The sequence below is a fragment of the Orycteropus afer genome, unplaced genomic scaffold (genome assembly GCF_000298275.1).
Source record: "Orycteropus afer afer isolate SDZICR_OR568_19922 unplaced genomic scaffold, OryAfe1.0 scaffold00237, whole genome shotgun sequence".
NCBI classification, from domain to species: Eukaryota; Metazoa; Chordata; class Mammalia; order Tubulidentata; family Orycteropodidae; genus Orycteropus; species Orycteropus afer.
This window is the reverse complement of record NW_006921824.1, coordinates 5291784-5316500: the sequence shown is the minus strand read 5'-3', so window position 1 is coordinate 5316500 and position 24717 is coordinate 5291784. Positions and strand designations below refer to the sequence as shown.

Here is a 24717-nt window from a genome sequence, read left to right as displayed (position 1 = left end):
TTGTATCACTTCACAGTCCCTCCAGCAGTGTATGAGAGCCCCAATCTCTGCACATCCTTGCCAGTATTTGTTATTTTCTGTCCCGTTGAACCTTGCCATCAGTGCTGGGATGAGATGGTATCTCATTGTTGTTTTGATTTACATATCTCTGATGGCCAGTGATGGTGAGCATCTCTTCATGTATTTGTTGGCCACCTGAATATCCTCCTTGGTGAAGTGTCTATTCATGTCTTCTGCCCATTTTTCAATTGGATTGTTAATTCCTTTGCTGTTGAGGTGTTGGAGTTTTCTATAAATCTTAGAGATAAGTCCCTTGCCAGATATGTAATTATCAACAAGTATGAGTTTGTTGCTGTCATTTTTGTTATGTGGTTTTTCGTAGTGTAGATTTTTTTGTTCCATATAATTTTCTGTGCTGAGCTCGTTTTGTTTATGAATAGTGTTATCGCTTCCTTCGTTGGCTGTTGTTTTAGTATTTGCTAAATGTTTGTGCTGGTCCTCTTTTTTATTTTGATGTGAAGGTTTATCATTTTTCTTTGCGGTTACCCTGTGATTTATGTTTTTCTTCTCAAGTTTATAACAGTTCATTCTATCTTGTAGTTCTCTTGACTTCCCTACAGTTTAGAAGTTCTGTAACTATACACTTTTTTCCCCTTTTTGGTTTGTTGTTGTTGTTATATGCCATCAAGTCAGACCCGACTCATAGTGATCCCTCCTTGGGTTTCTGAGGCAGTATCACTATGGAAGTAGATTGCCCAACCTTCCTTCCGAGGAGTGGCCAGTGGGTTTGAGCCTTCTGGTTAGGAGTCAAGTGCCTTAGACACTACACTATCAGAGCTCCCTTTTTGGTTTGTAGTTGTCCTCATTTGTCAGTTGATGTCTCTGGTTCCCTGTTTACAGTCTTGTAGGCTTATTTACTTCGGATACTTCCATAGCTGGGTTGGTTTCTGGATTATATCACCATGTGTGTTGCTTCTCTGTCCAGAGGACTCCCTTTAGCATCCCTCACAAGGTTGGTCTGGTTTTAACAAATTCCCTTGATTTCTGCTTATCTGGAAATCTCCTAATTTCACCATCATATTTGAGGGACGGTTTTGCTGGGTACATAAATCTTGGTTGGAAATATTTCTGTCTCAGGGTTTTATATATACCATCCCATTGTCTTCTCGCTTGCATGGTTTCTACTGAGAAATCCAAACTTAGTCTTATTGGTTGCTCCTTGTAGGTAACTTTTAGTTTTTCCTGTACTGCTTTCAGAATTCTTTGTCTTTGGTTTTGGTGAGTTTGATGATGATATGTCTTGGTGATTTTCTTTTGGGGTCTGTCCTGTTTGAGGTTTGTTGAAATTCCTGAATGGATATATTCTCATCTTTCATCATACCAGGAAAATTCTCTTCCAACAAATCTTTGATGATTTTTTTTCTGTGGTTTTATTTGTCTCTTCCTGTTCTGGAATTCCAATTACATGTAGTTATTCGTTTTGATGGTATCACACATGAACCTTAGGCTTTCTTCATTTTGTTTTGATTTTTGTTCTAAGTGATCGCTTTCTAAAGAAGTATTGAGGTATTTGCCTTCAGTCTCACTATTCTGTCTTCCATTGATTCAATTCTATTCCCTTGCCCATTCAATGTCTTATATATTTCTGAAAATTTAGTTTTAATCTTCTGGATTTCTGTCTGTAGATTTTGTATCATTTCTAATTTTTCATTTATTTTGTCATTTGTTCTTGTATTGTCTTTTAAAATTTTTCTAGAATTTTTCTCTGTGTTTTCCTTAATTTTGTCAGTGTTTTCCTTGATCTGTCTCTCAATCATTGAAGATACCTAAATATAATTCTTTTGAATTCTGTATCAGGGAGTTCCAATGGTGTATCTTCCTCAGAGAGGTGTTTTAGTTCTGTATCCTGGTCCCTTGTTTCTCCTGCTTTATCTTGCTTCTTTGTGTGGACTGTGATGTTCTGTTGTCTCCCAGGCATTGTGAAGCTTTTGTGTTTATATTTAATTGGTGATTGTATGTTGGAGTGACTTGCCCATGATTTTCGTTTTGTTTGTATGTTAACTGTGTAAGTAGGGTACTGTCCTATGCTCCTCTGTTCACTAGTTGGCAGCAGTTATACACTCACCACCTGTCTCCTTTCCTGATGTCAGCCTCTCTTATGTCCCTGCCATCCTTGGCAAACAGAACCTATTCTTAGGTCCCTGGAATCCTAATGATAGTGCTCACTTTAATATCCAAAATGGCCACCACTTGTAAAATTTCAAAATGGCTACACTTTCAGTCACTTTAAATATCCAAAATTGCCACTGCTTGTAAAGATTAAAATGGCTGCTCTTATAAACATTCAAAACAGCTGTGCCTTCAGTCTCTTTAAATATCTAAAATGGCCACTGCTTGTAAACAATCAAAATGGCTGCACCCTCCGGACAGCCAAAAGTCTGCAGCTCAGATTGTCTCCCTCCTTGCTATTTCCCTTCCTAGTCATAGGCCACCAGCGTAGTTGTCCCTGCAGCCCATGGCAACTAGGGGTAATCTTTAGGTTCATTCTCAGATCCCAACGCCGCTTAGAAATATTCAGGCTGTTGGTGCCATCAGAGTAGCTGACAGTCCACTGTTCCAACCATCTCTGTACTCACTGTTTTCGTTCAGGTTTTTCCACTAGTTGGTGCCTAATCCATTTCTGTGTATTTCCTTTCAAAGCTCAGGGTTCCAGGATTATCTTCTGTATTTCTGTCAACTGATTTTTCTTTTCTTTTTTGAAGATGGTCTGTGTCGCTTGTCTGCCTATTCCTCCCTCTTACCAGAAGTCCCAGAAGTACATACCTTTTGTGAAGTCTGTCTAGCACATAACCCTCTGTGACTTCTCTTACCTACATATGATCATCTCTGTATGATCCTGTCACGTAGTAATTGAGAACAGGTATTGAGTCTCAGCTGGTTTCCTCAATGAAGAAGTAGTAAATTTAGAAGGCTTCATCTACTATATCAGTTGAAGAGCAGAGAAGCTGGGCTGCAGAAAAAAAATGAAGCAGATATATATAGAGAAACAGAGGCAAGAGATGGTCCTGTGACAGTCCAGTGTATAGTTCCAGTTTCTTCCTGACCTTTAGTTTAATTCTACATAGGGTTCTGTGAGACACTCTGTATCTTTATCATCTCTTTCTGTTTCTGTTTCTCTCTTTTTTTTTAACTTTAGGTAATTCAAATTGGTTTCTGTTATTTACATGTTTAGATTCCCAATAAATGCAGGTTTGTCTGTCTTTAAAAACCCCTATATTTAACTATTACATTAAAATGAATTAATATTAATTTATTCATTGTTGTATGTATAAATAATTTATAATAAACATTTAAATACTTGCTCACATTTCTATCTCCTTAGTATAGAACTCTGAAGAGGGACTACTAGGTCAGTGTATATGAACATTTAAAAGTCTTGTATATATTGACAAAATGCTTCCCAGAAAGCTTGTATCAGTTTTCATTCTCCTAGCAGTGTATGGAAACCCTGGTGGTGCAATGGTTAAAGAACCATTGAAACATACTTCAATATATAGGAAAGGCCTACTGGTGAATTGGAAACTGCCTAAAAGTCTGGATTTACTAAGTTTCTTTTTGGTCTTCTCTGGATGCAGGAGAGGGAATCAGGAATTTCTTCCTCATCTTAGCTGTCTGGAAAGCTGAAGCTTACCTGTACTTCTAAAATGATATGAGCTATAGTCCTCCTCCTCTTTCTGTGCAGTCCTTTCCCTGAAGTAGGGATTGGAAATGGATACTCTTTTGCTAACATAGGACCAAATAGTACTTTCCTTATTGTAGTTTGTGATATAAAATATTATAAGTATTTAAAATAGTAATTAATATTTATGAGATCTATTGGTAAATTGCTACTTTGTGCCTTAAGAAATGGAAAGAGAAAACAATAACTAAGCTGACATCTAGTGTAAGGAGGTCAAAATTATAGATTGTAGTTAGAGTTGAAAATAGTTTAATTTGCATTTTTCTAATGTGTATGTTAAATAACTATATGTGTCAGTTTTTGTTTTAACCACTTTTAAAACATTTTATTGTGGTTTGGGTGAATATTTACAGAGTACCTTACTTTCCTATTCAATAATTTATACATGTTTTGTGACATTAGTTGCAGCCCCTTCAAGGTAACAGCACTCTTTCCACTTCCTCTCTGGGTTACCCGTTTCAATTTTTTGTTTTCATTTGTCGTTGCCCTTTTGATTTCTTATGGTTGATTGTTTTGAAGAGTACATTCCTCACTAGTGTACTGTTCACTTTATGTTGTTGCTGTGGTTAGGTGCCGTCAAGTTGGCTCCGACTCATAGTGACAGTATGTACAACAGAATGAAACAATGCCCCGTAATTCATCAGCCTCACAATCCATCCTGTACCTGAGCCCATCATTGTAGCCACTGTGTCAATCCAACTTGTTGAGGGCCTTCTTCTTTTTCACTGACCCTCCATTTTACCAAGCATGATACCCTTTTCCAGGGAATGGTCCCTTTTGATAACATGACCAAAGTAGGTGAGATGAAGTCTGGCTATTCTCACATCCAAGGAGCGTTTCGGCTGCACTTCCTCTAGGACAGATTTGTTCATTCTTCTGCCAATCTGTGGTATTTTCAGTATTCTTCACTAGCACAATTCAGATGCATCAACTCTTTTTTGGTCTTCCTTATTCACTGTCCAGCTTTCACACACATTTGAGGCTATTGAAAATACCATGGCTTCGGTTAGGTGCACCTTAGTCTTCAAAGAGATGTCTTTGCTCTTCAGCACTTTAAAGAGGCCTTTTGAGGCAGATTTGCCCAGTACAATATGTAGTCTGATTTCTTGACTGCTGTTTCCGTTGGTGTTAATTGTGGAGCCAAGTAATATGAATCTGATATTTTACTTGTTCACTTTATATACCTATCTATTGTTTTGCAGAAAGGTGATCCCAAGGGGTGGGTTCAGTTTCAGGGTGGAAAGGTGTCTAAGAGCCATAGTCTTGCAGGTTCCACCAGTCTTTATCAGACCAGTAAATCTGGTCATTTTTTTTATTTTGAATGTGTTTCTACATTTTTCTCCTACCCTGTCCAAGATCTCCTCTTGTGATCCCAGTCAGAGTGATTGGTAGTGGTAGCTGGATACCATTGTTTCTTCTGGTCTCAGGCTGGTGGAGGCTGTGGTTCTTAGGGTCCATTAGTCCTTTGGACTAATTTTCCTTCAGTCTTTGATTTTCTTCACTTTTCTTTGTGCCAGATGTTTTAACCATTTTCACCCATATGTCATTCTGCATTAGAAAGTGCCAAGTACCATGGAGGAAAAAACATTGTAACTGTGGTTGAGGCTTTTCTTTTTTTTTCCTTTATGCTTTTAATGTAGAAAATATTATTATTCCTAATATATTCATGTAAGAAATGGTTTTTATATTTCTAAGCAACTTGGATTATTTTGTTCTAGAAAGTATATTATTTTACATGGTTAAACTACAGAATCCTTACCTAATAATGCTTATTCTAAAATAAACTTTAGAAATTCCCTTTCTTAAATTTACTCAGAAGGATTTTCAGAAATGCAGCTTATTATGATGCTAGATTCCATAGATAATCTTAGAACTAAAGGGAAGCATAGCCATATTTGAGGCCAGGAACTGAAAGATGAATGTGATGTAATAGTATAGGACCAAGAGTCCTAGTGGCTAAAGACTTATGTTTACTTCATCCATCAAGTATTCATTAACTGCCTACTATGTGCCAGTCACTATTGTGTTGTTTTTATTAGCTGCCATGGAGTTGGCTCCAACTCATAGTGACCCTGTGTACGACAGAACAAAACACCTGGTCCTAAACCGTCCACACAATCCTCGCTGTGCTTGAGCCCATCATTGGAGCCACTGTGTCAGTCCATCTCATTGAGGGCCTTCCTGTTTTTAGCTGACCTTCTACTTTACCAAGCATGATATTCTTCTGCAGGAATGGTCCCTTCTGACAACATGACCAACGTAGGTGAGGCGAAGTCTCATTCTCACTTCCAAGGCACACTCTGGCTGCACTTCTTCCAGAACAGATTTATTTGTTCTTCTGGCAGTCCACAGTATTTTCAGTATTCTTGGCCAATGCCACAGTTCAAAGACATCAACTCTTCTGTCTTCCTTATTCATTGTCCAGCTTTCATATGCACATGATGCGATTGAAAAAAACAAGGCTTGGGTTAGGTGCACCTTTGTCTTCAAAGTGGCATCTTTGCTCCTTAGCACTTTTTTTTTTACCCACCCCCTCCCGCTGCCCTTCTTAACTATGCACTCCTATCTGTCCAGCTTTCCCTCCATGTGAATACTGCCCCTGTAGTGACCCATGGACGATTGCTCCAAGGATATATCTCTATAGAGTGGGTGGGTGCATTCCCCTGGGTTGGGTGTTCTGCATGTAAATCTTCCTAGGGTTTGGCTGAGAGCCAGTCCTTGGGAGTGAGTGCTATCCCAGGCCCAAAGGGTATCCCAGGGCCATAGTCTTGGAGGTCCCACCAGACTCCATCTAATCAGTAATTCTGATCGTTATTGTATTTTTGGATTTTGTTCCACATTTTTCCTCCCATTCTACCCAGGATCTCCAGTTTTGATCCTTTCTTGAGTAGTTGGCATTGGTAGTCAGGCATCATCTAGTTCATCTGGTCTCAAGGCTCATCATACCCTTGGACTAATTGTTTCCAAATGCCCTTGATTTTCTTCACTCGGCTTCTCTTCAGATGAGAGGAGACCATTAGCTGCATGGATGGCTGCTTGAAAGCTTTTAAGACCCCAGTTGCTACTCACCAAAGTAGGTTGTGAAACAAGATTTTTATGTATTATGTTGTGTCAATTGAGCCTGGTGTCCCCTAATACCATGTCCTGAGTTGGCAGGGCTGGTGGTTCTCTCTCCCAAGGTGTTTGGCTGTCTCTGAAGGATTACTCCAACTCTGTCTTTGTTGCTTCTGTAATGATTGTGGTTATTTTGTATCACTAGTATCTATACAAGATTATCTTCAGCTAAATCTATCATAGGTCTAGGCTTCATTCCTGTTCATTGACCACATTCTGATCTTCTCAGTTGTCTATGTATTTATCTGTAGCCTGGTGTTTGGTGTTAGTGGTAATACAGTATTGTGCATAAACTGGTATTAGCCTCTATATCTTACATGCACTTTTCAGTAACACTTGACAGTTTAAAAAGGTCTTCTACAGCAGCCCAATGCAGTACAACGTCTGATTTCTTGACTACTGCTTCCGTGGGTATTGATTATGGGTCTAAGTAAAATGAAGTCCCTGACAACTTCAGTCTTTTCACCATTTATTATTGATGTTGCATATTGTTCCAATTGTGAGGACTTTGTTTTCTTTATGTTGAGGTGTAATCCATACTGTGAAGACTGTAGACTCTGATCTTCACCAGTAAGTGCTTCAAGTCATCTTCACTTTCAGCAGTCAAGGTTGTGTCATTTGCATATAGCAGGTTGTCGTTAACATTCTTCCTCCAATACTGATATTGTGTTCTCCTTCATATAGTCTAAATTCTTGGATTATTTTCTCAGCATATAGATTGAATAAGGATAGTGAAAGGATACAACTGGATGCACACCCTTCCTGATTTTAAACCGTGTAGTATCCCCTCGTTCTGTTTGAATGATGGCCTCTTAGTCTATGTACTGATTCCTTATGAGCACAATTAAGTGTTCTGGAGTTCCCATTCTTCACAATGTTATCCATAATTTGTTAGGATCTACACAGTCGAATGCCTTTGCATAGTCAATAAAACATAGGTAAACATCTTTCTGATATTCTTTGCTTTCAGACAAATTCTATCTGATATCAGCAATGCTATCCCTAGTTCCATGTCCTCTTCTGATATCAGCAATGATAGCCCTAGTTCCATGTCCTCTTCTGAATCCAGCTTGAATTTCTGGAAGTTCCTTGTCAGTATACTGCTACAACTGTTTTTGAATTATCTTTAGCAAAATTTTACTTGCGTGTGATACTTATTAATAATATTGTTTGATAATTTTCACCTTCTCTTGGATCACTTTTCTTTGGAATGGGTACAGACATGGGGTCTCTTCCAGTTAGTTGGCCAGGTATCTGTCTTCCTAATTTCTTGGCATTAATGAGCACCTCCAGCGCTGCATCCATTTGTTGAAACATCTCAGTGGGTATTCCATCAATTCCTGAAGACCTGTTTTTTGCCAGTCCCCTCAGTGTAGCTTGGTTTCTTCCTTCAATACTGTTCTGGTTACCTAGTGCCGCTCTGACAGGAATATATACCACAAACGGGATGGCCTTAACAAACAGGAGTTTATTCTCTCACAATTCGGAGGCTTTAAGTCCAAGTTAAAAGTGCCAGGCTCTAGGGGGTGTGTGGAAGCCCCTTGACCTTGGGCTTCAGTTCTGTCTTTTGCTCCTGGCCCACTGAAGCTAGAGGCATCTCTTCACTCGGGCAGCTACTGGCTGCTGAGGCTAACAAACCCAGGGTTGACAAATAAAATGGCACAGTCCCGATGTTACCAAACCACACGGCAGGGCATTAATTCAAGTCTGTCTTAAGTCCCAAGGTCGACAGAGCACGGCAGGCTGCTGAACAATGACACGGCTACATGCAGGATCCAAGTGTGCCATAAGCTGGAGACCATTCCCAAAGCTGCTTCTTATATAAGGGAAGCAGACCACATACCCAAAGCAGCTACTGAGCTGCTTGGGGTTGATCCCACCATGGAGTTAATTGCCAGTCTCATCATAGAAAATAACTACCTCCAGCTTCTCAGCCACTCAACCAAGCCCAGCCAAGGTGACACACAACATAACCACCACAAATACCTTTAGTTCTCGATCCTGTGCTTCCTCCTGAAATAGCTGAACATCAGCTAATTCTTTCTGGTACAGTGATTCTGTATATGACTTCCAACTTCTGTTGATGTTTCTTGCATCATTCAATATTTTGCCCATAGAGTCAATCCTTCAGTATTGCAACTTGAGGCTTGATTTTTTTTCTTCAGTTCTTTCAGCTTGAGAAATGCCAAGCATGTTCTTCCCTTTTGGTTTTCTAACTCCAGGTCTTTGCACATTTCTTTATAATACTTCACTTTGTCTTTTGAGCCACCCCTTGAAATCTTCTGTTCATCTCTTTTATTTCCTCATTTCTTTCCTTTGCTTTATTCTCCATTCAAGAGTAGTTCAGCATATCTTCTAATATTTTGTTTTTTCCTTCCTTTCCTACCTTTTAAATGACTGCCTTCTTCATATATGATGTTCTTAGTGTCACTCCACAACTCATCTGGTTTTCAGTCATTGGTGTTCAGTGCGTCAAATCTTTTCTTCAGATGGTCTCTAAATTCAGGTAGGATATAAAATCAAGGTCATATTTTGTCTCTCATAGATTTGTTTTAATTTTCTTCAGGTTCAACTTGACCTTGAATAGGAGCAATTGATGGTCTGTTCTACAGTCAGCTCCTGGCCTTGTTTTGACTGTTGATATTGCACTTCTCCATCACTTCTTTCCACAGATGTAGTCTATTTGATTCTTGTGTGTTCCATCTAGTGAGGTCCACAGCCATATTTTCCAACTACTGATGATTCTTCTTTGTTTCCAACTTTTCAATCATCAGCAATAATCAATACATCTTGATCGCATGTTTGGTCAATTTCAGATTGCAGAAGTTGTTAAAAATCTTCAATTTCCTTGTCTTTGGCTTTAGTGGTTGGTACCTAAATTTGAATATAGCTGCATTAACTGGTCTTTCTTGTAGGCATATGGATATTAACCTGTCACCAACAGTATTGTACTTCAGGATAGATATTGAAATACTCTTTTTGATGATAACTGCAACACCATTCCTCTTCAATTTGTCATTGCTGGTATAGTAGATCGTATGATTGTGTGATTCAGAATGGCCAATACCAGCCATTTCACCTCATGAATTCTTAGGATATTGATCTTTTTGTGTTCCATTTCGTGTTTGACAGCTTCCAGTTTTCCTGGATTCATACTTCGTACATTCCATATTCTGATTATTAATGAATGTTTGCAGCTGTTTCGTCTCATTTTGAGTCATGCCCCATCAGCAAATGAAGGTCCTGAAAGTTTACTCCATCCACGTTATTAAAGTCGACTACTCTGCAGAGGCAGCTCTTCCCCAGTCATATTTTGAGCGCCTTCTACCCTGAAGGGCTCATCTTCTGGCACTATATCAGATAGTATTTCACTGCTATTCGTAAGGTTTTTAGCAACCAACTCTTTTGGAAGTGGATAGCCCTGTCCTTCTTCCCAGTCTTAGTCTGGAAGCTCTGCTTAAACCTGTCCACAGTGGGTGACCCTGTTAGTATTTGAAATAGTGGTGGCATAGCCTCCAGCCTCACAGCAACATCCAAGGCACCATAGTACAAAAAACTGACAGACAGGTGTTGGAGACACTGTTGTGATAGTCACTGGTAATACAGCAGTGAATAAAACAAACTTAAGTCCCTGCCTTATGGGATTTACATTCTTGAGGAGGGAGATAGATTATAGTTAAATTATACCCTGTGTCAAAGATAAGGGCTATGGAGAAAAATAAATCAGAGAAGACTCACAGGGAGTCCTGAAGGAGGAGGGTTGCAATTATAAGTAGGTTGATTGTGGAAGTCTTCACAAATAAAGGGGAGCTCAGGGGGTGTAGTGCCTAAGGCATTCAACTGCTATCCAGAAGGCTGACAGTTCAAACCCACCAGCCACTCCTTGGAAGGAAGGTTGGGCAATCTACTTCCATAGTGATACCACCTCGGAAATCCATGGAGGGGTCACTGTGAATCAGATCCGAGTCAGCGACAGTGAGTTGGGTTTTTTGGCTTTAGTTCACAGATAAGGAGACATTTAAAGGAGGCCCTAAAGGAGGCAAGAGAACAAGTCACATGAATATCTAAGGAATGCAGGCATAAAGGGGACAGTAGGAGGAGGTGAAGTCAGAGGGGGTAGTACTTGGAACCAGATCTTGTTGGGTATCTGAGGCTGTTAAAAGGATTTTGGCTTTTATTTTGGATGAGATGTGAAGCCATTAGAGGGTTAATTTTTTGCTATATAAAAGAACTAATTATTTGAAAAATTAGAAATGACAATATCATTGGAAGGTTTTTGAGCAAAAGAGTGACATTTGATTTACTTTTTAAAATGATGTCTGACTGTGAATAGAGAATAAATCATAGACAGGGGAGCAAGGTTGGAAGCAGTGAGGGAAAAATAGGAGGTAATTGTAGTACTAGAGGCAAGAAAGTGTTGGTGGCTTAGAGCCAGTGATAACAGTGGAGATCATGAGAAATAGTCATATTGTGGATTTATTTTGAAGGTAGAACTGTGTGGTAGTTAAGGTTGTGTGTCAGCTTCCCTGGGCCAGGTTTTGAATGGCTGGGCAGCTGGATGTGGTTTTTCCCCATGATGAGACTGGGAATCAACTCCGTGATGGAATCTACTGTGGGCATCTGAGTAGCTGCCTTAGGAATGTGGTGTGCTCCCAGTATATAAGAATACAGCTTTGAGAAAGGTCTCTGAGCTTTTTGGCATGGTTGGACCCTGCACGTAGCCGAGTCTTCATATAGCAGCCTGCCATGTTTCCTGCTGATCTTTGGACTATCTCTGGACTTGAACTAGTGGCCTGCCATGTAGTTTGGTAATCTTGGAACTGTGCCATTTTATTTGTGGACCTTGGCTTTGTCAGCCTCAGCACCAGCAGATGCCTGAGTTAAGAGAAACCTCTAGCTTCCATGGGTTGGGGGCAAAGGACAGAGCTGAAGCCCAGTCCCTAGAGCTGGCACTTTGAATTCAGACTTCTAGCCTCCTGAACTATAAGACAATAAATCCCTGTTTATTCAAAACTATCCACTTGTGGTATTTTCTTTTAGAATGGCATTAGAAAACCAAAACAAATTGCATACTGCTAATGGATTGAGGAAGTCAGGAAGGAATAACTCGAAGATTGGCCCAAGAGCTGGAACAATGGAGAAGTCATTTAGTGAGGAGACAGCTGCAGGGGTAACTGATGGAATGGAAAGATGAGAGAAAAATTGGTTCAGATTTGGCCTGGTTACATTTCAGATGCCTATTACACATCCCAGGAACTCTGGTAGCATAGTGCCTAAGGCACTTGATTGCTAACCAGAAGAGTGGTGGTTCAAACCCACCAGCCATTCCTTGGAAAGAAGGTTGGGCAATCTACTTTCCTAGTGATACTGCCTCAGAAACCCAAGGAGGGGTCGCTATGAGTTGGGGCTGACTCTACGGCACTTAACAACAACAACATTAGACATCCTGGGAGTTCTGGTGGTGTAGTGCCTAAGGCATTTGACTGCTAATCAGAAGGCTGGTGGTTCAAATTCAGCAGCCACTCCTCAGAAGGAAGATTGGGCAATCTACTTCCACAGTGATACCACCTCGGAAACCCAAGGAGGGGTCACTATAAGTCAAATTCGACTTGATGGCAGTTAGTTCGTTTGTTTGTTTTAATTAGAAATCCCTGATGTCTATTAAAGGAACTCTGGTGGCACAGTGCCCAAGGCATTTGACTGCTATCCAGAAGGTTCGTGGTTCAAACTCACAAGCTACTCTGTGGAAGGAAGATGGGGCAATCTACTTTCGTAAAGATTTACTATCTTGGAAACCCAGTAGGGGTGGCTGAGTCAGAATTGACTGGATGGCAGTGAGTTCGTTTTGTTGTCTGTTAAGAGCCCTGATAAGGAGCCCTGGTGGCATGATGGTTAACTGCTCAATTACTAACTGAAAGGTCTACAATTTGAATACACCAGCCTCTCCATGGGTGAAAAGACTTGGTAACCTACACCCTTAAAGATTATAGTCTAGGAAACCCTATGGAGCAGTTCTACTCTATCACATGGGGTCACTGAGCATCCAAAGGAAATATAAAGTAGGTAGTTGAAATATTTGATGAGCATTACTGTCTCTTCAACACCTCTCTTATTTTTTCATAATACTTACCACTTTTTATAATTCACGTTATTTAGCTTTAGTGTTTTAGTGTCTCCTCTCAGGAAGAATGTAAGGTTACTCTGCTAGTAAACCAAACTATTATTTCTTGCACACAAAGCTTTGCTCATGGTGTTTCTGCTGTTTGTAATGCCCTCCATCTTTTTTACCCTCTACTTACTTCTTTCTTTCTCTGCCTAAAGCCTGCTCATCTTTTTGATTGCTACTTAATCTGAGAGCTTTTTTTAACAACCTAAGCTAAATTAAATGGCCCTCCCCTAGTCTGTCTCTGAATTCTGAATATATTCCTGTCATAGCACTTAATTCTTCGTATGATTACATGTATGTTAGCACCATTAAATCAAGTTCCTCATGTATGTAGAAAAATGGCTGAAGAAATAGGTATAGCCTAGAAATTATAAACATCTGAATAAGGCCAGTGAAAATAGGAATGGAAAGACAATGACAGAAATAAGAAATATTTAGCAGGTAAAAGCAGCAACACTTTATCATTGGCTGAATACGAGGGATAAGAAAGGAATCAAGGATAATCCATATTAGATTATTCATATAATATATCCATATATTATGTTAGTATATGAATATATTGTCATATAATAATTCATTTAGATTATTATGTGGAGTATGATGTTTCAAAGTGAGATAGAGACTATGAAAGGAGTCCAGTTTTAGGATGATGAGTCCAGTTTTAAGTATATTGGGTTTAACTTCATAGGAACATCAAGATGAGGATATGTATAGGAGTTGGGTACATGAATTTTAAATCCAGGGAAAAGGAGCTCTGTGGTGTAGAGGTTAAGGCATTTGGGTGCTGTGTTAGACTGGGTTCTCTAGAGAAACAAAAATCAGCAAAGCTTATGTATATATATATAGAGAGAAAGAAATTTATCTTAGGAAAATGGCTCACAAACGTATAGAAGCCGGCAAGTCCAAAGTCCCTGGAGGAAACGTCGGGCTGGAGGCAGCCTTAGCTTCCGCAACCTCAGGGGGCTGAGAAACTCAAGGCTGGCAGGCAGTACACTGGCTGTTGACTCCAACAAAAGACGAATCCAACATCTCCAGGCCGAGCAGTGGGCTGCTCACTCACGGAAGGTTGTAGGCAGCACACCAGAGTCCCGATCCACAGAAGAATGTCTCTCTTCCCAGGATGTCCCTGGATATCCTGGAAGCAGGCCACACCCCTAGGGAAACTCCCCTTGGGCAGATTAGCCACTCAGAACACAGTCATCTGATCCCATCATGGAATCACCCACACAGAACTGGGGTCCAGCCAAGTTGACACACAGCTCCAACTATCACAGGTGCTGACCAAAAGGTTGGTGGTTCAAATCCCCACCAGCAGCTTGCTCATCGGAAGAAAGATGAGACAGTCTGCTTCCATAAAAATTTACAGCCTTGGAAACCCAGTGGGGGTTGCTGTGAGTCAGAATTAACTCAATGGCAGTGAATTTGGTTTGGGTTTCAGCATACTAGATAATGGTTTAAAAGAGAGTGAAACTGAAAATAACTAAATAACTACTAAGGACAGAATTCTTGTTAATACCCACGTTTAAATAATGAGAAGAGCAAGGTAAGCTCTTATGTGGGAAACACAGGAGAAAAAAAGAAAAAGGTCAAAGGACACCAGGAGAGTGTGATGCTGTAGAAATCAAAGATATTTTAAGCTTCATGAAGAATACGGTAAACGATGTTAAATTCAGCAGAGAAGTTCAATCAAGATAGCTGTGTAACTTACTACTCTTCTCACAACCTGACCTAACCCCCTTCTTTCAGTGCTACTTCTTCAACCACCTTACCTCCAATTTTATTGAGAAATCTGAAGTCATTAAGTATAACTCCCTTATATAGTCACTGCCTTCAAGTCAGATCAGACCCAAAACAACCCCTCCTTGGGTTTACAAGGCACTATCACTACAGAAGTAGATTGCCCAGTCTTCCTTCTGAGGAGTGGCTGGTGGGTTTGAACCACCAGCCTTCTGGTTAGCAGCAAATCCCTTAGGCAGTACGCCACCAGAGCTCCTAAAACTCCCTTATATGTGCCCCTTTCTTCCTTTACAAATTTACCTACACTCCCATCCATCCTTCCCTACATCACTCTAACATCAGGAGCTTCAGAGCCATTGACACTAAAAGTTGTCTATACCTCTATATTTTTTCCCTTTTTATGCCTTTCTGCTCCCAATAGTCGACTAAAATTGTTCTCAATAAGATTAATATTTAAAATTTTAGTGGAGGGGTAAAAGTGGAAGCCATTATTAGGGGTTGAATATTGAATACAAATTAGGGAAATGTCAACAGAAATTGCAGATTGTGGTAATTGAGAGAGGAAGATGGTGTCTAGGCCTCCTCCCCAGGTAAGCAAGGAAACGTAAGCACTGGATTCAGCCACTGTTTCAGGATTTTTTTTTTTCATTTTGGATTTATATTACATTACATCTCCTACCTATCTGTTGGATCTGACTCATTTTTGCTTTAAAAGTAAAGGTTTAATCACTGGCACACTACAGAAGGAGACACAGAGAGAGATACATGCTTCCTTGTTTACCTGAGGAGGAGGCCTAGACACCATCTTCCTCTCTCAATTACCACAGTGTGCAATTTCTGTTGACATTTCCCTAATTCATACTCAATATTCAATTCCTAATAATTTGGCTTCCACTTCTGCCCCTGCGCTAAAATTTTAAATGTTAACCTTATCAAGAACAATTTTAGTGGACTGCTGGGGGAGAAGGAGCTCTGGTGGCGTAGTGCCTAAGGCACTTGACTGCTAACCAGAAGGCTGGCGGTTCAAACCCACCAGCCACTTCTCAGAAAGAAGATGGGGCAATCTACTTCCGTAGAGATACCACCTCAGAAACCCAAAGAGGGTCGCTATGAGTCGGATCCAACTCGATGGCAGTGAGTTTCCAGCAACAAAGAGGGTAGAAACCCGAGCTTGTTTGTGTGCTTGCTCTTTCTCATTCATTCATATGAAAAATATTTCTTGAATGTGTGCTATGTTCTGTGCTCAGGGTTAGGTGTTGGGAATATAATGGACAGTATAAACACATAAATAGTATAGTGATTTTTTTATTTGCTTGTTTATATTTAACCTAACTTATTTAACTAATTTTACTTTTTTTCCCCTTTAGTATCCTCTTATATATGGACTGATTCTTATTCCCTGCTGGTGTTCTCTGGTTTCCCTAAGTAGAATTTACATGGGAATGCACTCCATTCTGGTAAGGAAAACATTGTATTCATATAGTGCTTTATTTTTTCTGACATTGGTGCATGATTTTACAATTTTTAGTCATTTGCAAACCTGTATGAAATTTAAATGAAAAAATGTAGCTGTTGTAAATCTTTTACCTTTGTTTTACAAAAACATCAACATGATATTTAATGTAGTAATCATGCATTTCTTAGAAATAGTTATCAGCAATCACAATAACCAAATTAGGATAGCATTTCTTCCTCCTAGTCACAGTTTTATTTTATTTTGTAATCCCCCTAATGCCCCTCATGCCATTGAGCCAAAGGCAACAATATGAGTACAGAAACAAGGAAATCTCTAAGTAGTAGGAAAGAAGGCCCAGTGACTGGAAACTAGGTGAACTTATACTGTCCTGGTGCTGTCCATATTTGCATATTGAACTCTTGTTTTCTTTCCCCACAGTATTTTAGGACTTCATCAGATATTTTATTTTGAAACTGCTATTCAGTTTCCAAGCAGTAGCACGGAGATCCTGCACTGTTTGCAGCCATACCCCTTCCTCTGTATCCCTTAGATATTGCCTGAGTTCTGGCCTTATCTCTTGACTAGATTACTGCAGTAACTTCCCGAAATTATAGCCCTGCTTCCAGTTTGACATCCTTCACCCAGTATCCTGTCTCCTGTTGAAGGGAACTTTCTAAAATACAAGTATGATGCCATAGTAACTTATGACTTATGCTTCTTCAAATGCAAAGGGTGTTTTTTACTTCATTGCCTTTAGGAAGGCTGCACCCTCTGCTTGGAATGCCCTGTTCTCTTTCTTTGTCTAGCTAAATATCCTATTCATCCTTCATGACTCATTACAAATGCTATAAAAGCCTCTTTACAGTCTCTGTTTTCCTTTCCAAAGACTGGCTAAGTGACCCTTCTTCCCGAGCATCTTGAGTATAATTCTGGCATAATGTTGTTGTTGTTGTTGTTGTTATGTGCAGTCAAGTCGGACCCAACTCACAGCAACCCCTCCTTGGGTTTCCGAGGCAGTATCACTATGGAAGTAGATTGCCCGACCTTCCTTCCAAGGAGTGGCTAGTGGGTTTGAACCACCAGCCCTCTGGTTAGCAGTCATGTGCCTTAGGCATTACTCTACCAGTTGTTGTTGTTGTTGTTAAGTGCCGTCGAGTCGGCCCCGACTCATAGCGACCCCTCCTTGGGTTTCCGAGGCAGTATCACTACGGAAGTAGGATTGCCCAACCTTCCTTCCGAGGAGCTCCTGGTAATTTCTTTCTTTCTTATCTGTCACTCTCTCTAGACTATAGGTTCCAGTAACTGTGTGTACTTTCTCTCTCCCCAGCATCTAACGTGATCTCTTCCAAGGCACTCTATAAAGGTATTATGTATTATCTTTGAAAATAAAGGATGAGGGAAAAAAAAAAACATAAGAGAAAATATGAAGTAATCACAGCATCTTAAAATTTGTAATGGATTACAGCTAATTTTTTTGTCTTTAACCAATGAGTTGATTCTGACTCATAGTGACCCTATAGCAAAGAGTAGAACTGCCCCAAAAGGTTTCCAAGTCTGTAAATCTTTACAGAAACACTGTGTCATCTTTCTCCCATGGAGCAATGGCAGGTTCAAACTCCTGACCTTTTGGATACCAGCCTAATGTGTTAGCCACTGCACCACCAGAGCTCCTTTTTTGTCTATAATAACTGTAAATTATTTTGAAATTTATTCTACCCATAAAAATATCTCATTTAGCTTGTTTCATAGCTGTAGAAATATTAATAGTTTCTATTTCTTACATTTTCACGTTGAGAAGTTCCTTTACTCGTAAATTTCCAGAAGCCCCAAATACCATTTTAATAAACAAATCATATGTGTTTGACTTTATGTAATACTGATATTCAGTATAAATTGCCAGTTTACATACAGTTAATTCTCTTTCTGACTAATCTTTACTCATTTTATAATCAGATTAAGTATCACATTTTATATCAAATCTAGTATTTGCCACAAGAGAATGTTAATCATTGTTGGAGTTATTCCTGCCCACCCCAAAAAGTTAGCAATATCTGTCCTGAAAAACTACAAAAAGGTCATGCGTTGTTGAGTGATAAAAAAAATGAATTCCTGGTATTTCTTGGAGGAAAAGATAGGTAATATTATCCCTAGGTTCATTATCATACATAGAGGACCAAGAATCTGATTATATTGAATGTATAATCTCAAATATAACCAAACCAAACTCACTGCCATCGAGTCAAATTCAACTCATAGCGACGCCTCCTCGGGTTTCTGAAGTAATATCACTAGGGAAGTAGATTGCCCAACCTTCCTTCTGAGGAGTGGCTGGTGGGTTTGAGCCTTCTGGTTAGCAGTCAGATGCCTTAGGCACTACGCCACCCAAGCTCCATCTCAAGTATAGTATTCCTTTTAAAAAAATTAAATGTTAGTGGATTTGTCAAATATCTAGGCTGAGTTCAATTCATTTTTTATATATCAGATAATATCTATTCTTGAATTCAACTGAAGTAAAAACAATATTGATATATTATTTTTCAAATCATGAGTCTGATAACCCTAGTTTTTTAAGTATCCAGAAACCATCTTGTCCCACAGAATGTCTCATCAGCATTACTCAGATTAATGTTGAATTTTATCATATGTAGCATTATAAGTTTTTGCTTTTCTATAAAAAGTAAAATTAGGGACAACTTGCAAGCATTGAAAATTACCATTCTGTGCTATAACCACAACTGTTTTAAGCCAATAATATATTGCTTCTTATCAATTTTAAAACTAGTTATTTCAAATTAAAACCATAACAAATCCATTTTTTTACATTATGGATCTGTTACATTTCTATCACTTATGTCTTTTCCTGTATTTTAATGTTTAAGTAAATACTTGCATTTTGAACTATTTTTAAAAACATAACTTGTATCTTAGGTTTAGTGTAAAATCAGCATGGAACCATGGGCAGAGCATTCCACAGAAGGCGCTTGTCGGTGGTTAGAAAACGTATTATCTAAGCTGATGTCTTCATTAACACTAAGAGGAGGGTTCTCATATTCTGTTCTAAATCACTGTAGTGAACACCTTGTTCAGTATTTGCCTCATGCTTAACTGTTGTTGTTATAACACAAAAGCAACAGGGTAGATCATTGGCAACATCCCTCTACATTTCTACTAAGGCTTGGATCGAGAAATCATTTAAAATATTTTAAAAACTTGAGGAGTCTAAACAAATGTATAACTCATTTTATCTAAACAAATGGATGACTATTATAGTGAAGATGTTATTTTTACTTGAATTTACCTGTAAATTAAGTACATACAATTCCAATCAAAATCAAAACAAGGTTTTTTGAGGGACCTGACAAGCTAATTGTAAAATTCTTTTCAAAGAGCTGTGGCCCAAGAAAAGCCCAGAAACTTATGAACAATAAAGTGAGTGACTTGCTAGTAGTTCAGTGTGTTAAGTCTTATTATAAAGCAACAGAAATTAGACTGTGGCACTGCAACAGGATTAAGCAAATTAATCAGTAAAACAGAAAAAAGAGCCTAGAAATAAAACCATGCATATATATTAACTTGGTGTATCTTAGAGATAGCATTGTACATCGCTTTGGGGTTGGGCTAATTTGTTGGCCATATACAAAACTATATAATTTCCATTTCTACATCATACCAAAGCCAAAAATCAATATTGACTATAATTGAAGTGTTAAATATAAAGGCAAAACTGGAAAAAAAAAATTTGAATAATGTGCCTTTATGATCTTGGGGTGGGAAAAGCTTTCCTACACAAGAATAATAATAAATGTGAGTATATTTAAATTTAAAACTTCTGTTTATCAAAAGATGCCATAAAGAAAATGAAAAGGCAAGCCACAAACTCTGAAAGATATTTGCAATATATGTGATGGATAAAGGATTTATATGTAGAATATATAAAGAAATCTTTTAAACCAGTAAGAAAAAGAAAATCCAAAAGGACAATTGCCCAAAAGACACAAATGTACATTGCATAGAAAAAGAATAGCCCCTAGGCGTATGCTCTGGGGAAATACTTACAGATCTATACCATGGAACATCACAAAAAAGAAAATAGCATTGTTTATAATACTCCTGGTTGGCTTAAGACCAGCTGCCAGTTAAGAAAGCATTCAAACTCAACCGTAACCAATTACACCAAAACCTGGAAACAAACTCAGTGGCCATCAGGGGTGAAATGGATAAATAAAATGTATAACCACAGCAAAATATTACATAGCTGTCAAAGTGAATTGACCTGAAACTACATATAATAACATGAATGAATATTAAAAACTTAATATTAAATGTAAAAAGCACATCAAAGGAGACAGCATACTACATGATAACATTTTTATGAAGCTCTTATAAAGCAGAATTAAATAATACTTTGGGGATATGTGGTGAAACAATTTTTTAAAATATAGGTGGTTATTAAGCCAAAATTCAGATTAGTCATTTTCTCTGGGGAGGATGCAGAGTGATGGAGTTGGGAGATGGCACACCAGTAGATTCAACAGTACTAGTAATATTATAATTCTTCTTGGGAACAATGATTTCATGGATATTAATTATATATCTTTCATATATGTTTCTATTTATAACATATTACATAACAAAAAGTCTTAAGACAAAAATGATTGTGCAACTGTTATTGAATGCTGTTGAGAAATAACCATTGTTTTGGGCCTATGAAGACCATTGCTGTCCATGAGAAGACTAGTGAGCTTAGAGGAAAAATTAGGAGGTGTAAAAGTGGAGGCAGTGAATATAAGCAACTCTTTTGATAAATTTTTTAGTGATGGACAGTAGATCCCAGGGTTTGGTTTGGTTTTGTGTTCAGGTAGAAATTCTGAAAGATTTTTATATGTTCTCAGGAATGTTTCAAAAGGAAAACTTCATTTAATGTCTTGATTTCTTGCAGTAAACCATCTCTCCTCAGTCACTATCATCTCAGTAAACTGCCATCTACCCAATTTTTCATACCTAGAACTAGGAGTCATGTTTGATCTCTCTCTTTCGCTCCCTTCCCACATTCAACCCACCACCTAGTTAAAGTTGTCAAATTCAATGTTAAAACATTTTACTGAATCCCTCTATATACTACTTCCCATCCAGATATGCATCCCTAATCTAGACCCTGGACGTGGACACTGCAGTAGCCTCCTACTGTAGTCTTCAGTGGTTTCCTGTCTTCCACTCTTTGCTCCTTTAATCCATTCTTATGTAGCAGATGGATTGCTCTTTTCATCGGATCATGTTACATTCCTACTTTCAAGCCTTTCAATGGCTCCCTATCATATTTGAAATAAAATCTGAATTCCTTACATAGCCTGCAAGGGCCCTCCATGATTTGACCTCTGCCTATCTCTTTGACCTCATATCATCTCTCTCTTTCCTTTGCTTATTATTTCAACCACATTGGACTTCTCTCAATTCACTGAGCTCAACAAGTTCTTTTCTGCCTCAAGGCCATGGCACTTGGCATTCTCTCTCCCTGAAAGACTTTTTTCCCTAGATCTAAAGATAGGGCTGCCTCCTTTTTGGAATCAAGTCTCTACTCAGGTATCACCACCTCAGGCAGACTTCCCTGATCACTCTAATAGGATCCTATTCTAACTTATTGTCCTGTTTTAGTTTCTTCATAACACTTACAACTATCTGAAATGATAATACAGTGTATCATACACATACCTTCTTTGTGGTTATTGCTATTCAACACCCACTAAAATGTAAGCTCTATGAGAGCACTGACATCTTGTCATTCCTGTTTAGCAGTGTCTCCTCAGCTCCTAAAATAGTGCCAGGCATATGTAGGTAGGTATTCAATAAGTAATTGATGAATGAATGAATGGGAACAGGAAACTACCCAGTTATTGGTTCAGGCTTTGAATCCTCTTTGATCATGGAGATAATCATATATTGAAATGAATGGAAATGAACATTGTTTCTTTGAAAAATAAATGTACTGTACTCTTTTCCCAAGAAATCAAACTATATATTTTAAGCATAGTTTATTATTAAGGATTTGAAAATGGATGTGTCTCTATTATATATGTAGTTAATTTATAAAAAAGTAGAACTATGAAAACCTTAATATATATTATCATTAAAACATTTTTTAGTATCATAATTTATTAGAAAAGTTTTCATTGAGCATTTGACAACTTCCTTAAAATTTAAATCTGTTGATACTAAATTAACTACACTTTTCTCTTTTCTCAGGATATTATTGCTGGATTCCTGTATACCATTTTAATCTTAGCTGTCTTCTATCCATTTGTGGACCTGATTGACAACTTCAACCAAACTCACACATACGCTCCATTAGTAATCATTGGGCTTCATTTAGCCTTGGGGATTTTTTCTTTCACCCTTGACACCTGGAGTACATCCAGAGGAGACACAGCTGAGATTCTAGGAAGTGGTGCTGGCATTGCATGTGGATCTCATGTTTCTTATAACATGGGTCTAATATTAGATCCTTCTCTAGATTTACTGCCTTTAACTAGGCCCCCCATGACTGTGACTCTGTTTGGAAAAGCCATTTTGCGGATCCTCATAGGGATGACATTTATAATAATAGTCAGACATGTAATGAAAAAGATCACCATTCCCTTAGCCTGTAAAGTCTTCAGTATACCATGTGATGATGTTCGAAAAGCAAGGCAGCACATGGAAGTTGAACTTCCTTATCGGTATATTACCTATGGAATGGTTGGCTTCTCTATCACATGTTTGGCTCCTTACATATTTTTCTTTATCGGTATCTCTTGATTGAGAAATACTGTTTATGATAAGAAAGAAGGCTGTCAGTTACTGATATCTGAAATATATTCTAGGACAAAGCCAGATCAGAGTTAGGCTTTTTCAGGAATTTAGCTTAAATGATTATTTAAGTAAATTCATAAGAATTGTTGTGCATTTTATCATTGCACATCCAGATATTGTTTTAGCAGAGCTGAGCTATGTCAATACTGAAAAAAGTAAGTATCCATTTAGAATGTTCATGTAATGTTTGGGGAGTTTTAGTGCTGTTATGGACTCAAGATATATATAATATATATTAAGGTACATAATATGCATTATATATCTAATATATTTTATATATAAAATATACTTAAGTTTTTTTAAAACTGGGGGGTCTATTATAAAATCAGTAATAATATGCAAACAGTTGTGCCTGTGTATTTGGACTTAATACAGGTATATTGTTATTAACAGATATACTAAACATTTATTTACTGTGGGAGCCATTTCCTAACTGAATTCCAAAATTACTAAACCAGAATTCATATGCTACTACATATTAGTTTACTGTCTCTTTTTACACTGCCATCACCTTTCATGTTATCCATGATGTTGAACATGGGAGGCATTTTTAATGGACCAAATTTTCAGAAAAGTTAATTTTTGGATTCCTTAATTGTTTTCAGTTCTGTGTACTATGTTGAATGTATTTTATTTGCACCTGTTCTGGACAGTAGTTTAATAATTCAGGTACTGAATTTTATTGCTTGCTAATTGTGCCTTTCTGTTGCTAAATTGAGAAATGCCATGTATACTGTGATAAAATACAAACTTAACCTACATGTAATCAGGCAAATATTTTTAAAATATATTTCAAGCTAACAGGGATAGAAGTAAACAATCCTTAGCTATTTAATCTTTATTTAGAAATGTGGAATGGGCTAAACTTACTCACTAACTTATTGGAAAGTTAAATGGATAAATGTTTCCATTTTTGTAGATATTTTTCTGTGCGTTATAAGTTATAGGAACAAGATATATTTTTTGTACATTGTCTTGATTATTTCTACTGCAGGTAGCTATTTCCAGTGAGGAGAAATGTAATTGAAACTTACAGTTGGGACAATGCACGTTTCATATGTAAACAAACCATTTTCTAAATTATTTGGAAGGGATTGGATTCAGCAGTGTTAACTTTAATATCCACTTAGCAAATACTTAAAATTATAAAATCTACAAGTAAGTATCAGTATTTTAGATCTTACTATTTTTCAACTTTTTATTATTTTCACGGTGGAAAATTTGGATATAGTATTAAACTATTCATTATTCTGTCTGTGCCTTTATATTTTGAAGTGTGACTGTAATTAGGTTGACATTACGTTTATTTGTAGCAAGAAGAAAATTAACTTTCCATATAAATGAACATCAACTAGGGAATTCCTGATTTTAGTGCAATGTCTGTATGGTTATCCAGAAGTATCACTTAAGATGTTTCTATTTTGGGCAGCATAGCTATTTGAGCTCATATTTTTATAATTCTGATTGAGAATTTAGGGGCATGGTAATTTTTACCAGAACAGAATCTGATAATTTTAAGTAAAGCAACTAAATTTGGGCCCGTTACCTATTAGTCAAGAGGAAACTGAGGCACTTAGTAACATATAGGTACGTTGGAAAATGTGAAGAGATTTTTTTTCTTTTTTTTCAAAATCTGTTTAATGCATTGAGATTAGGGAC

The 24717-nt window shown here is 37.9% G+C and overlaps 1 protein-coding gene across 1 annotated transcript in view; it reads left to right on the top strand.

Moving 5' to 3' along the window:
- The window catches only part of SGPP1 (sphingosine-1-phosphate phosphatase 1), a 47095-nt gene extending 24091 nt beyond the window's left edge, over positions 1-23004 (top strand). The window contains exons 2-3 of the mRNA XM_007949100.2: positions 16124-16213; positions 22453-23004. Of these exons, the coding sequence (XP_007947291.1) occupies positions 16124-16213; positions 22453-23004 (642 nt within the window). The remainder of the gene's footprint in view (positions 1-16123; positions 16214-22452) is intronic.
- Positions 23005-24717: the final 1713 nt, after the last annotated feature.